The 15,386-nt window shown below is 45.0% G+C and overlaps 1 protein-coding gene across 1 annotated transcript in view; it reads left to right on the top strand.

The window, feature by feature from the left end:
- The window catches only part of kif5ab (kinesin family member 5A, b), a gene marked incomplete at its 3' end in the record, with an annotated part of 126,510 nt that overhangs the window by 58,518 nt on the left and 52,606 nt on the right, over window positions 1–15,386 (top strand). The window contains exons 5-11 of the mRNA XM_079509750.1: window positions 1,438–1,486; window positions 3,469–3,524; window positions 4,913–5,000; window positions 5,834–5,958; window positions 10,006–10,110; window positions 12,838–12,986; window positions 14,423–14,571. Of these exons, the coding sequence (XP_079365876.1) occupies window positions 1,438–1,486; window positions 3,469–3,524; window positions 4,913–5,000; window positions 5,834–5,958; window positions 10,006–10,110; window positions 12,838–12,986; window positions 14,423–14,571 (721 nt within the window). The remainder of the gene's footprint in view (window positions 1–1,437; window positions 1,487–3,468; window positions 3,525–4,912; window positions 5,001–5,833; window positions 5,959–10,005; window positions 10,111–12,837; window positions 12,987–14,422; window positions 14,572–15,386) is intronic.

Raw genomic sequence — 15,386 nt, 5'->3', positions numbered from 1 at the left:
TTTTAGTGCAGCAGACGCTTGGATTCTCCTGCAACACAAGCTGAATTCTCTTGTTCCTCCTGGATGCTTAGGGATTATGCTAGAGAATTGTCCATTATCTGACTGTAAAGCCTGAAACATCCTCCTTGCAAGTATGCAAATGCAAACGACAATGCCTGAGACAGCCGGCACAAACGCTCACACCCCCGGTGTACATGCTCCATGTGCATTCTTATGCACCGGTGGAGGTAATAAACCACATGGAGTTACTTTTGAAATTACAGCCTGCAACTGTACATCATGGAGCAGAATTGAGGGCACAAATCAAAGATGACAGCTTCATGCTGTTTTTGTCTGCTATAGAAAACCTAGCGGCAACCAGAGGTAATATATTATTTACAAATGAAATTCTTGTATTCAAAGGATTGGCATCAAAATATGCCTTAAGTACCAAAAGTAAAAGTACTCATTATGCAGAATGTCCCCATTTGACAAGTTTTAAACATTTATAATAATAGCATTTACTTTCCAATACTGGCTCTAGAAAACATAGTGGAAACACAGTTTCTACGTTAATGTCTGGTGAGTGGTGGCACGTTCTATCCAGAAGGCAGTGACCCATGAAATGCAGAGTGTGTTGTTGATTTTACAGTAGCTATAACTTAATTCTTATTGTGTAATTTTTTTGATGAATACACCCCAGTATGTATATATTTCCTTTCACGCACGCATACAGTTGGAGGCCATCGATATTGTCCTTTTCTTTTTGCTGAGGTTTGCGTGATCTGCGCAAAAGGGGCGGGAACCTCTTTTGGTGTTTTAAACATTATGGAGGATTTAGAAGGATTTTCTAAAGTTTTGAGGTCAGGCCTAAATGGGTCAAATGATAAGGGACAATATCGGTGGCACCCAACTGTACACACACACACACACACACACTGTGACGCATGCACAGTGCATTTTTGCCCCAGCAGCTGAGAGTATAGTTTGGAGATACTTTGTCAATGCAACCCATACAGGCCTTTAAAGTAATCTTCTAGTGTTAGGACAGAGCAGACAGGACAGGACATGAATAAACCAACATGATAAATTATGCTTATCCAGCCACGTTTGTTGTTCGTTTCACGCCTCCATCACTGAATGGATGCCCTACCCGTGGGAGAAGTGATAAGCTCGGCACCGTTTTCCAGATTTGTGTAATCAGTGGCTCTACCCTACTCTCCCTAAAGGCCTGATTTCGCCGTACGATGGTGTCAGGCACAGACCATAGCCGATCTACAAGCTCTCAACGGGTCACATCCGCTACGTGTTGAGAGCTTGTAGATCAACGATAAATGACGCGTGAGTTTGTGTCTTTCTCTCTCTCTCTGTCTGTGTTTCCTTCTTTGTCTCTCTCCCTCTCTGTGTATCTACACTATATGTAAGAATTAGTCATCAGTGTTTTTTGTGTTTCTCCAGGTGTCCTATTTTGAGATCTACATGGATAAAATACGGGACCTGCTGGATGGTAGGTTGTACTTCTGACCTACAGACTACAGCAAGATGAATGGCTTTGTTCTAAAACAGTAAAAACACTACACATACTTTTGGAAAGATTTAGAGCGTTTCTTGTTGAAAATCATCGAAAACATTTATCTTGAAGGTTAAAACTCATAATATAAAGTACATTATAATATGTACAGTATGTATCTCTCTATAAAATACAGGTTCATCCTGTAAAAGAAAAAACGTTTGCTCTTAAAACAAATTTCGAAAGTGAATGGAGGCTGGCTACTGTAGTAAGGAATCTTAATACTGGAAAATATGAAAAAACAATGCAGTTTATACATCAAATTGATAAAGCACGTAGACATCATATACATAGACTCTTTATTTGAGATGAACTGTTTTGGATTCATGAGGTATACATGTATGAGGTTTCAAGCATACTACGGGGGACGCATTGCGGTTCCATGTTCTTAATTCGTATGACCCGTTCGGGGAATCGAACCCAAACTTCCCAATATCAGGGCAGACACTCTGACCACAAGGCCACTGAGCTGGTACGTGTACTGTGTACAGTACAGTGTCGTTTAATCTACATTCAACATGCAGCCATATTATCCAGATATTTGTGCTGTGAGTGGAATGAGAGGCTGAGATGGAAAGCTGTAGGCATTGGATAATATCTGTAATGGAGCCAGTGGTGGAGGCTTCCATCGATAATATCTGTAATGGAGCCAGTGGTGGAGGCTTCCATCAGTATGCAGGGGAGCGTGCACAGGCTTATAGGAACATCTGCAGTATACCCTGAACAGGAAAGGGAAGACAGCGAGGCCATTGAGAAGAATAGACGCAGCAATAGGGAATCACACCTATATGCAGGATTGTAGGATAAGGAAGCAGGAAGATTGAGCACGATTTATACTTCATAGTTCGCTGGTGTCACGTGCCAAACAATGATCTACAAGCTCACAACACATTGCATCTGTGACGCTTTGTGAACTTGAAGACCTGCTATTTTTGCCGTGTGAGACACTTGCACGACGGAGTAAACATTTTGCATTACAGAGACGCAGTGTGTATATGAATGTCTAAATATGCACACTCAAACACATTAACACTGTTACAATACGTGCACATAGAAACACAAGCGAGCCACGCACGCACACACACACACAGACACACGCACGAGGCTGCAACAAAATTAGAATAGCGAAAGCCCAATTATGTGATTTGCTTTCCAAGGTTGCCCTTTGATGTCTTTGACTGAAGCGGGTTCACCTTGTGTAGTTGCATTAGTGAATTGTTTTGAATAGTATATCATAGTGTTTTGGCATAAATGGTATTGCATTTGTTATGACATTTGCCTTGCTCAACCTCCCAGTGAGTTTGACAAAATAGTTCAGCTCAGTTAATAGCAAAGGCCGTGGACTGAGAAGCACCGTATATTAGCTGGAGGCTTGGATTGGATTTTCTTTTTCCAGCCACTCAGAAATGAAAAGGCAGCGAGCCAAAGGTACATGTCTCATTATAGATGTTCTCACACAGACCTTCACTTACATAGAGGCACGCACGCACCCACGGATGCACCCACACACACACACACACACACACACACACACACACACACACACACACACACACGCACACACACACACACACACACACTAGGGCTTTCACTTTACTAGTCGACTATTATGTAAAAACTTTTTTAATGATATTTGTACATTTAAAAACTGTGTACATTGGTGACTAAAATCTAGCATTCTAGCTGATCTTGAGGCCTACAAAAAAACAAAAACGCTCGACTAGTGGATTTACTAGTCGACTAGTTGAATAGTCGACTATAAGCCCTAACACACACACACACACACACACACACACACACCCACACACACACACACACACACACACGCACGCACGCACGCACGCACGCACACACACACGCAAGCACACACACACACATACACTTAACAACCTCTTTCCTTGTTCACTTTCTCATTGCAGTGACAAAAACCAACCTGTCGGTGCATGAAGATAAATACAGGGTTCCTTACGTGAAGGTGAGTGATGATGCTTTGATGATGTGATTCTAAATGACCGTGTCGTCGGTGCTATCTCTTCATTATGCACATGTAGGGCCTTCCATTTGACCGTGTCGTGTGTGCTATCTCTTCATTATGCACATGTAGGGCCTTCCATTTGACCGTGTCGTGTGTGCTATCTCTTCATTATGCACATGTAGGGCCTTCCATTTGACCGTGTCGTGTGTGCTATCTCTTCATTATGCACATGTAGGGCCTTCCATTTGACCGTGTCGTGTGTGCTATCTCTTCATTATGCACATGTAGGGCCTTCCATTTGACCGTGTCGTGTGTGCTATCTCTTCATTATGCACATGTAGGGCCTTCCATTTGACCGTGTCGTGTGTGCTATCTCTTCATTATGCACATGTAGGGCCTTCCATTTACATATAGTACAATTTGGTGGATTCTAATTGGAACTGACGGAAAATCTGGAAAAGGCTGTTCAGTGTGCGCATTTGTGGTTGACGGGGCATTGGGGCTGTCAGGACCACACCCATGCCCTCTTTCCAGAGATCATCATCTCCAACCTACTAACTATACACACCTGCTCCTCATTAGTCCACACCTATATAATCACCCCCTCTGCCACTCCACTTCAGTCAGTATAGAGCGTCGCAGTCCCGCCTCCTACCCTGGACCAGGAAATTAAACCCAATGCATTTTCCTCATAGACATTTCTTAAAGTATTTATTTAAAGACGGTTACGCCACGGACAAAGCCAACTCGAGTCGTGACAACTCATGACAACACAAACAATATTTTGGACCAAACAAATAATTACAAAGATGAAAAACAACAAAAAAAGTGTTGTAACCTGCCGTTTTTTTCTTCTTTCTAATTATTTGTTTGGTCCAAAATATAGTTTGTGTTGTCATGAGTTGTCACGACTCGAGTTGGCTTTGTCCGCGGCGTAACCGTCTTTAAATAAATACTTTAAGAAATGTCTATGAGGAAAATGCATTGGGTTTCATTTCCTGGTCCAGGGTAGGAGGCGGGACTGCGACGCTCTATTGTTTGCCTGCACTAGACACTAGCCACTCTACACGGTCCCATCCGTTTGTAGCTTATTCTAACTTTGCCTTTGACTACGACTTTTGCCTATTCCCTTGTACCTTTGCCTGGATTTATTAAACATCCTTGAAACCTGCGCCTGCATCCAAGAATGTCATTACAGGGGCACATTGGTGTGTAGATGTGTGTGCACAATTTGTGGCGGTGTGATTCGCCTGTAGGGTGTTGTTAGATACGATTGATCACATAAATATAAATATTGGTGTGTGTGACTGTATTGATTTGATACAGCACACATTCTCATATATTATATATTTCACTGTGCACATGCACTGTGTCTTTGTGTCATGCAGGGCTGCACTGAACGGTTCGTCACAAGTCCAGAGGAGGTGATGGACGTTATAGACGAAGGCAAAGCCAATCGTCACGTTGCTGTCACCAGTGAGTCACTCCACTGCTCTCTCAATCTCCTGTCTCTCTTCAGCCCAGATGACATTTGTTTTTTTACTACCCATTTTGACCTGAGATCAGATTCTAAAAATGTCTTCTACATCCTGACAGTTTTCTGAAAAAGCTATGTTTCTATGTCAGCGCGCTACTCTCTTTTATTAGCAGGCAACAGTGCAACACTATCTCTCTCTCTCTGTTTCTAGCACAACAGCGCCACTTTTGCCCCTACTGGTACTCTAAACATAGGGACACGTACGTGGACATGGGGACATTGCTGTTCCTCAAACATCACACTCGTGTGAATACATAAATATGTATATTTGCACAGACACTATGACATACAATTCTCCATTCATCTCCAGTCAATGGGAATTTAATGTTTGTGTAGGACAACGTTTGTGGACAAACACCAAAAGCTGGATATTGGAGGGGCTAGCACCCCTCTAAAAAACACGCACTACCCCCTATGATTTGGCCCTCTGAAAGGGAGTTTCAGACGCTGTCCTCTCCGAGCTGTTAGGTGCAAGGGAGAATAGTTCACCTTGAGGCTGAAAGTGAATGTGCATCTCTTTTAACAACCGTGTCTAAAGTGATAAATTGAGTGACAGCCCTTGATCGTTCCTCTGACCTTTGAGAGACATGGTTTCTTCGGAGTCTCAAATGTATCCACATTTCACTCCCTCACTGAATATCTCTTCTCCTGTCCTCTGCTCTCCTCTCCTCTCCTCTCCTCTCCTCTCCTCTCCTCTCCTCTCCTCTCCTCTCCTCTCCTCTCCTCTCCTCTCCTCTCCTCTCCTGAATATCTCCTCTCCTGTCCTCCTCAGACATGAATGAGCACAGCTCGCGGAGTCACAGCATCTTCCTCATAAACATCAAGCAGGAACACGTGGAGACCGAGCAGAAACTGTGTGGAAACCTTTACTTGGTTGACCTCGCTGGCAGTGAGAAGGTAGGAGAGAGGAGGAAGGTGCTATAGAGTCAAAGACAAATACACACAATGGAGCACTTGGGTGGTGCAGTGGTATGTTTCCCTCCACAGTGGAGAGTAGGGGTTATTCGCAGTGCCTCCGGCATGGTCAGGCACTTCAGCGAACACAGTTGGCTGTGTTGGAGGGTGGGAGCCGACTCATGCTGGTTGATCACATGCGCGTGTCTTGAGAGGAACTGGGAAGCACAGCATGCTCCTTCGCATGCATTACGCCCGCCCGGTGAAACTTGTCAGGTGAAAAGAAGCAGCTGCTGACTATGGGTATATCTATGTACACCCTCCCACGTGACCATCACCAGGGGTTTACAGTGACACACACAAGTGGGGGGTATTGTCATAACTGCTAAATTGGAAGAAAGGGGGAAGAAAAACGACTAGAAAGAAACAGTGACGTTCATTGCCTGCACGGTTCTGTAGGTTCTTTTAACAATGGCTGCTGTGTCAATGCATGAAATGGAGAAAGGCACAGGCAGAACTGAACAGTGCAGCTCTCTGCCAGCAGGTACAATCTGATGATAAAATTTGATTCTAAAAACGCCTTCTAAATCCTGACCCAAGTTTTCTGAAAAAAGTTAAAAATAATAATAATAATAAAGAAATTACAAAACTGTTATGCTGCTATATACTGTAGCAACAAGAACCCCAAAAGGGGTTCCCGTCCCGAAGGGTAAAACACCAAAAGGGGTTCCCGTCCTCAAGGGTAAAACACCAAAAGGGGTTCCCGTCCCCAAGGGTAAAACACCAAAAGGGGTTCTCGTCCCCAAGGGTAAAACACCAAAAGGGGTTCCCGTCCTCAAGGGTAAAACACCAAAAGGGGTTCCCGTCCCCAAGGGTAAAACACCAAAAGGGGTTCCCGTCCTGAAGCGTTAAACACCAAAAGGGGTTCCCGTCCTCAAGGGTAAAACACCAAAAGGGGTTCCCGTCCCCAAGGGTAAAACACCAAAAGGGGTTCCCGTCCCCAAGGGTAAAACACCAAAAGGGGTTCCCGTCCCCAAGGGTAAAACACCAAAAGGGGTTCCCGTCCCCAAGGGTAAAACACCAAAAGGGGTTCCCGTCCTCAAGGGTAAAACACCAGAAGGGGTTCCCGTCCTCAAGGGTAAAACACCAAAAGGGGTTCTCGTCCTCAAGGGTAAAACACCAAAAGGGGTTCCCGTCCTCAAGGGTAAAACACCAAAAGGGGTTCCCGTCCCCAAGGGTAAAACACCAAAAGGGGTTCCCGTCCCCAAGGGTAAAACACCAAAAGGGGTTCCCGTCCCCAAGGGTAAAACACCAAAAGGGGTTCCCGTCCTCAAGGGTAAAACACCAAAAGGGGTTCCCGTCCTCAAGGGTAAAACACCAAAAGGGGTTCCCGTCCCCAAGGGTAAAACACCAAAAGGGGTTCCCGTCCCCAAGGGTAAAACACCAAAAGGGGTTCCCGTCCCCAAGGGTAAAACACCAAAAGGGGTTCCCGTCCCCAAGGGTAAAACACCAAAAGGGGTTCCCGTCCCCAAGGGTAAAACACCAAAAGGGGTTCCCGTCCCCAAGGGTAAAACACCAAAAGGGGTTCCCGTCCCCAAGGGTAAAACACCAAAAGGGGTTCCCGTCCTCAAGGGTAAAACACCAAAAGGGGTTCCCGTCCCCAAGGGTAAAACACCAAAAGGGGTTCCCGTCCTCAAGGGTAAAACACCAAAAGGGGTTCCTGTCCTCAAGGGTAAAACACCAAAAGGGGTTCCTGTCCCCAAGGGTAAAACACCAAAAGGGGTTCCCGTCCCCAAGGGTAAAACACCAAAAGGGGTTCCCGTCCCCAAGGGTAAAACACCAAAAGGGGTTCCCGTCCTCAAGGGTAAAACACCAAAAGGGGTTCCCGTCCTCAAGGGTAAAACACCAAAAGGGGTTCCCGTCCCCAAGGGTAAAACACCAAAAGGGGTTCCCGTCCTCAAGGGTAAAACACCAAAAGGGGTTCCCGTCCTCAAGGGTAAAACACCAAAAGGGGTTCCCGTCCCCAAGGGTAAAACACCAAAAGGGGTTCCCGTCCTCAAGGGTAAAACACCAAAAGGGGTTCCCGTCCCCAAGGGTAAAACACCAAAAGGGGTTCCCGTCCTCAAGGGTAAAACACCAAAAGGGGTTCCCGTCCTCAAGGGTAAAACACCAAAAGGGGTTCCCGTCCCCAAGGGTAAAACACCAAAAGGGGTTCCCGTCCTCAAGGGTAAAACACCAAAAGGGGTTCCTGTCCTCAAGGGTAAAACACCAAAAGGGGTTCCCATCCTCAAGGGTAAAACACCAAAAGGGGTTCCCGTCCTCAAGGGTAAAACACCAAAAGGGGTTCCCGTCCTCAAGGGTAAAACACCAAAAGGGGTTCCCGTCCCCAAGGGTAAAACACCAAAAGGGGTTCCCGTCCTCAAGGGTAAAACACCAAAAGGGGTTCCCGTCCTCAAGGGTAAAACACCAAAAGGGGTTCCCGTCCCCAAGGGTAAAACACCAAAAGGGGTTCCCGTCCCCAAGGGTAAAACACCAAAAGGGGTTCCCGTCCCCAAGGGTAAAACACCAAAAGGGGTTCCCGTCCCCAAGGGTAAAACACCAAAAGGGGTTCCCGTCCCCAAGGGTAAAACACCAAAAGGGGTTCCCGTCCTGAAGCGTTAAACACCAAAAGGGGTTCCTGTCCTGAATAGGTTTGTATTGAATGTTTGCTTCAGAGTAGAGGGTAGGTAGCACGGGTCCACTCGGAACCGATTCATTCCTCTTGACGTTTCCCGGGCAGGTGCGGTAAATTAGAATGTTTCTCGGCTCCGTCTGGTCCAAATATCCTCTGGCCTGTTTCGGAACGGATCCAATTTTATGGACCTGTGCTAGCCTCTACTTCAGAGTGTAAGTCGGGTGGGATTTAAAACCTTTGGTGGAACCTTTGAGGTAAATGTAATAGTGCCCAGGTCCGTCTGACCACCACAGACGTGGGCATAAGGGCAGAAAGAAAATCCAGGACAGAAAAGACAGAGGTCAACTTGAGGAGAGGCCCCAAGAACCATGTACACATTGTACAGCAATTGCCTCCCACACTTAACCCATATCTTCTACATCCTGACAGTTTTCTGAAAAAGCTATGTTTCTATGTCAGTTGTTCTTCGATTTTTCAAAAATAGCAGACCTACGAGCTCGTAGCGCGCCACTCGGTGGCGCGCTATGAGCTTGTAGATCTGCTATTTTTCAATAGCTAAAGCATGACATGATGCTAACACCAAAAGGGGTTCCCGCCCAAAATGGGTTCAACTGAAAACGGGTGAAAGTCAACTGATGGCAGAGTCATCACCTCAGTAAAAAAATAAAACATATGCGCACAACGAGGTGTACATCAGAGACGTGACTGAACTAGACTGAGCTGAGTTGGACTTCTTGATTCCTGGAAGTGCTTCTATACTGCTGTGCTGGTATTGACGCCGAACATATAGGATATCCCTGGAGACACCCATGCATTTAGCAAAGTTTGCTTTCGACGATGCGAGGGTCACATACTCTGGATAGATTGCTGACTGTTGTGCTTTTAAGATAATACGTGCTGTCTCTATACAACCCATCTCAGTGGTCCCATGGGGAGAAGGGAATGGCAATGCTCCAGTAACTCCTTAGACTCTCAGACTGAATATTATTGACTGTCTGTGTGCTATTTGTACTTTATTTTGACAAATGTTGGGAAGAAGTGATTCTCCTATTGCTATGTTACTGTCTGTCGCACATTACTTAGTAAGTCTATACCGCTGTCCCGAGGAAATGTCCCAAGAAGCATTCATGTAGGGCTTAACTTTAATAGCTGTCAGAATCCCTCTAGAAATCTAGTTCACTTTCCAAGCACACCTTATGTATTTTTCACATTACAGTGCAGTTTGTCATTGTCTTGGCTTGATCCCAGGTAAATCAATTTCATCAACCCTGCAATGTCAGCTGTCAGTTGACATAAAAAACTGTAGACTTCGCGGTGGAGCTTATCCGCAGGTGTTGCACTTTGTGATCTAACGCCTTTTTGTGTTGGTGTGTCAGGTCAGTAAGACAGGCGCCGAGGGATCCGTGCTGGATGAAGCAAAAAACATCAACAGGTCTCTGTCTGCCCTGGGGAACGTCATCTCGGCCTTAGCTGAAGGAACGGTACGATGTTGTCTGGATGCTCCTCCTGTTCAATTGCTTCCGACTCAGCCGTGAAACTGCATGTTTTCTAGCCTGTGAACGTTCCCTGCCTGTGTATAGTACAAACTATAGAGCCACCACACTGCAAAAGTAACTAACTCCACCCCCTCTCCCCTGTGGCAAACACACAGGGGAGCATGGCTGCAGTGCAGACTCGGAGATCCCAACAAAAACAAACTAACGAGGCAAGGTTTTCCCCCGTAGTCTGTTCAAAGCTATGCGGTGTACCTTGTGTTTTCTATTAAGGAGAGCAATATATGTGACAAGAAATGAGTTCATAAGCTATAGCATTTCTCACGCTAATTCTACTGAAACTGCAACTGTGTGAACCCCTCTTAGCAGAAGTTATTGTAATATTTAAAGTCCTCCTGCCTATTATTGTAGGCCTATATAAGAAGTGTCATGAAGCATCAGGGCTTTAATTCACATGTTATGATGAGCTTGGAGATCTTATATCAATGACGGACAATGATGGAGAAAACCTCCTAACTCCACTTGAGCTGGATTCGGGTAAAGTGTTGATAATATAACCAGACATGCAAGTATCTGACAATATACAAAGTCACAATACCAACTTTGATGAAGCAGTATTGCTTTGTTAAAAAAAAGTAAAAAAAAAACTTAATTTTCTAAAAAATATATATTTTTTCATTTCCTGAAAAAGAACATTTTGGAGTTAGCTGGTTTCTGCCCAACAGCAGAGATATGCATTAGGCCACAGAGCCACCTTTTGATACACTGTAAAACTCTGAGTGTTCATTTAACTCTAGGAGATGACAAACTGGTCCATTTGTTTCCATACTCTCGGAGTTACAGACCTGTAACCCCAGGGAGAGTTATCTAAAACATTAATTCTACATTATGAATACAAAATATGCAAAATCGTTATAATTTTGTATGCTACATTAATCTCAAGGGAATATTTGGAAACATTAAATGTCCCGAATGTCCTTAAACCATCCAACCGTAACTTACATAAGCCCTGTGTACACACTCGGAGACTGTAAATGTCTCACGAGTCATTTATATGTGGACAGTTTATTCATTTACTAGTTCATTACTTTGTCAAGGACAGTTCTTTTGTCAGGTTGAATAGAGCCGTGAATGTGCATCCTGAACAGTCAGCTCATCTGCCCAAATGTCGACGGCTGTAATTTATTTCTACTATGTCAAAGTGTCCTTGAGCAAGACATTAACCGCTATTACTGCTCCCTCCGGGTGCTCATCATGACCATATGAGCAGCCAGCAGCTGGGCGAAGCTTGAACTGAATAATAATTAACAGATCTCCCCTATTAATTAAGATATTGCATCATTCTGTGTTATGAGTGTGCGGCATCTCCCCTAAAAACATCCCCCGCCCTGTTGTTCCTGATAGCTGGAGTAGCAGCAGTAGCCCAGAGCCTCTGTTGTTCCTGATAGATGGAGGAGCAGCAGTAGCCCAGAGCCTCTGCCTGCATCTCCCCTAAAAACATCCCCCCCTGTTGTTCCTGATAGCTGGAGTAGCAGCAGTAGCCCAGAGCCTCTGCCTGGACTTTATACCTAAAAAAAAATATGTGGCAGACCCCGCTTTAATTCATTCTGACCTGAGATCAGATTCTAAAAATGTCTTCTACATCCTGACAGTTTTCTGAAAAAGCTATGTTTCTATGTCAGTCGTTCTTTGATTTTTCAAAAATAGCAGACCTACAAGCTCGTAGCGCGCCACTCGGTGGCGCGCTATGAGCTTGTAGATCTAGTATAACATAATGCTAACACCAAAAGGGGTTCCCGCCAAGAATGGGTTAATTCCCGGGGGTTGACACTAGCACCTCAACTGAAATGGGTGAGCATTAACACTTTACTCATGTGAGTAAGGTGTGAATGCATTTTTTTAGTTCCTATGCTGTGTCTTTGCTGTCACTGCAAGGCCACTTCCCCAGAGATAAAATGATTTATTAAACATAAAAAAGACGGTTTGCATTATGTGTGCCTAGCAAAATCCTGAGTCCACTTTTACACTCTCACGGGGAGCTACACTGTACTGGGGACGGAACAGAACCATACGCAGCTGGGTGGCTGCACCGACAATTTGTCCGTCCCGCGGGCAGTTCCGTATTTACTGTTTATTTTTCCTCTGAAGGCGAGGCGAAGGGCTGCGTAACTGAGTATTAAAGGATAGAGACTGAACCGAAGCGATAGCCCCCAACCCCCCCGCTATTCATTTCAGTGGAAGTTGCTCAGTGGCGTTTTGAAGCACACAGAAGAACCGTCTACTTCCGCATTTTTTTTAATTTGGGCAACAAAATTTGGTGCCCATAACTCCACGGGTCCGCCTGCAGTCCCACCTCTTACCACTAGGGCCCAGTGCTTCCAACGTTGGGGAGCTGCTTGGCGTAACCCCCTCGGACACGCAGAAAAATAGAGCACTTGCTAAAAAAAAAAGATTCAAGCGCGGAGCTTATGTACAAAACTGCCGGGTTCCATTGATTATAGTGGCAGCATACCGTTGTGGAGCCAATTCCGTCCCCAGTCTAGCCCGGGCCTCAGAGTTAATTAAGATAATGAAGCGGATTTTGCTCTGTGGCTACGCAGCATTTCCATATATTTTTTCTTTGTGTGATTCATGTTCTATCTTTTCTTTCTTTTTTCTTTCCCTTGCCTCATTCTCATTCTCCAACCCCCACCCGCACACCCGATCTCATTATAGAAAAGCCATGTGCCGTATCGTGACAGCAAGATGACACGTATCCTGCAGGACTCGCTGGGTGGGAACTGTCGCACCACCATGTTCATCTGCTGTTCCCCTTCCAGCTTCAACGACGCCGAGACCAAATCCACCCTGATGTTTGGCCAACGGTAAGGCAAAGCCCGCATGTCCATGCTCACTGAGCCGCGGCCGCTTTGCTTGCTGTGAGTGAATCTCTGCTTTGCCCCTGATGCCGAAATGTGCTATGCACATACACTATTCACTCAGATACAGTAGCTTCAGATAAGGGTTTTTTCTTTTCAAGACGATGCAAGGGTGTAATCGTAGCCCTCCCCGGGATAAGCGGCAACCTAGTTGCAGGGATTTGGGGTTCTTGACAGCTTTCATCTCCTCCTTTCTCTTGGGCTTCTCTCCTCCTTTCCCTCTCATTGTTAACAAATCTCACACTATAGAGTGATTTATACTTTGTCGTTTGACGGTGGCGCGCACTGAAAATAGCTGATGTACAAGCTCACAGCATGTCACGGCACAACGAGTTATGAGCATGTAGATTGACTATTTTCGCTGCGCGATACCATTGTACAACAAAATACTAATCTGTTTTATGACACAATCTCCCTGGAAGGCCCTACTGTCTCTTTTTATTTTCCTCTCACTAATTAATTCCCTACACATAGCCTGAAAAGAAAGAAGAAACAAGTTGAAATAAATAATATATGACTGAGTGTCTCCCAGTACTATCATTTTGAGGTCAATTGACTTTAAAGTGCCGTTTCTAATAAATACTTAATAATAATAATAATAATAATAAAGTCAAGTCAATTTTATTTCTAGAGCACATTTAAAAACAACCAAGGTTGACCAAAGTGCTGCACAGCATAAAACAAAACATATGCAGTAGAAAAAATACACAAGAAAATACAGTATAGAAACATTTGTCATGAAAATTACAGAAAGAAAAAACTATTCAAAATGGGAGAACACATATATAGGTACAATGTAATGTAATGCTAATGTACAATTTAGATTTGTACCTTCCCTGGGTGACTTTATTAGGTAGGTGACCTACCTAAAGAAAGAACAGGATATAGAATATAGAATGTATACGAAATAAAAGGATGATTAATGATTGAGCGAAGCCATATAGGATATCATGCATTAATGCGGCAGAAGGATGAATAGGTTATCAACCATTTTCATTAACTCTGGGGCTTTAGCAGATATGGCGATAATGTGTGGCTAGTCACGCATGAAATGAAGACATGCTTTGTGAGTTTCGAATTACACTTCACCCAGTTGAGGATAGTTCTGTACAGTAGAGAGTGGTTCTCGAAGGGGACCAAGAGTCCTTGAGCGGGTTCCAGTGGGCCCTCAGCAAAATGTACATTACCTTTTAATATAGCTTCAGTTTAACCACTATAGCTTGGCTATTTTGGCCTGTATAGTATCTCTCCTCTGTTTCAATCTCACTGCTACCTTTCCCCTATTCCTCTGGGGATCATAAAGGTTTATCTTACAGTATATCGTTTCTCTCTCTCTCTCTCCTCTCACAACCCCATTCACTCCCCTCCCTTCCCCCCATCAGAGCTAAGACCATTAGGAACACGGTGTCGGTGAACCTGGAGCTCACAGCAGAGCAGTGGAAGAAGAAGTATGAGAAGGAGAAGGAGAGGAACCGGAAGCTGAAGGAGACCGTCGAGAGACTGGAGACCCAGCTGTGTCGCTGGAGGAACGGTGAGGTTCACACAAAATAAATCACCACTTTGTTCAATATTCTAATCTAGAGTCTAGACCAATCGTTGGTAATTCTCACTAAATTATTAGGTGCCGGAGCGCACCTATAAATATATAACATTTGCAGTTAAGTTGGCACAGCAGCCCAACTGAGAATACAGTTATAACAACGAAATAGTAATGCCGTCCTCCTCCTCCATGATGACAACTCGACCACCTCATCAACGCTACTACTACTTAATTCTGTACTAGTCTTTTTTATTTGGGCCCACCAAAGCAATCCGATTTTGTTGTTCCTGACTGAGCAAAGTCGCCAAGTCGGGTGTATTTGCACGATTTCACTTTGGCAAGTTGATCAGTCAGTTCTGGTCTAACTTTACCAACCGTAGACTGGAGACGAACTGGCGCCGAGCTGCAGACAGGGCTGGCTCTTGTAGCCTCATCAGCTGATTGCAGACGACGCTCAGGTGGGGAGGTTGTAACTGGGAGACAGGTGTGTAGAGAGGTGCTGTGGAGTGCTCTGCATCCTTCTGGTGGCGCTGAAGGGCACAGACTCAGAGCACCCACAGCACACAGATGTGAAGTCGATGGGGGGCGAGACGTAACAAAATAGATTCAATACAGACGTTTGGGGTGGCGGTACGCCTACAGGTAGCGGAGTGCATCTATAGGTACCGGAGCGCAGGAGGGAGGTCCCGGAGATGAGCTCCGGCAAGCTCCGGCATTAATTAAGCACTGGTCAGCACTGACAGCTCAGATTCACAGAAACTATTAAGTAGTACAGTAAGTTGCCTTGGGAACCAACGCTTCCAGAG

This window comes from Electrona antarctica (genome assembly GCF_951216825.1).
Source record: "Electrona antarctica genome assembly, chromosome: 9".
Lineage (NCBI taxonomy): Eukaryota > Metazoa > Chordata > Actinopteri > Myctophiformes > Myctophidae > Electrona > Electrona antarctica.
The sequence above is the reverse complement of the archived record's forward strand: the minus strand, read 5'-3'. Positions and strand labels throughout refer to the sequence as shown.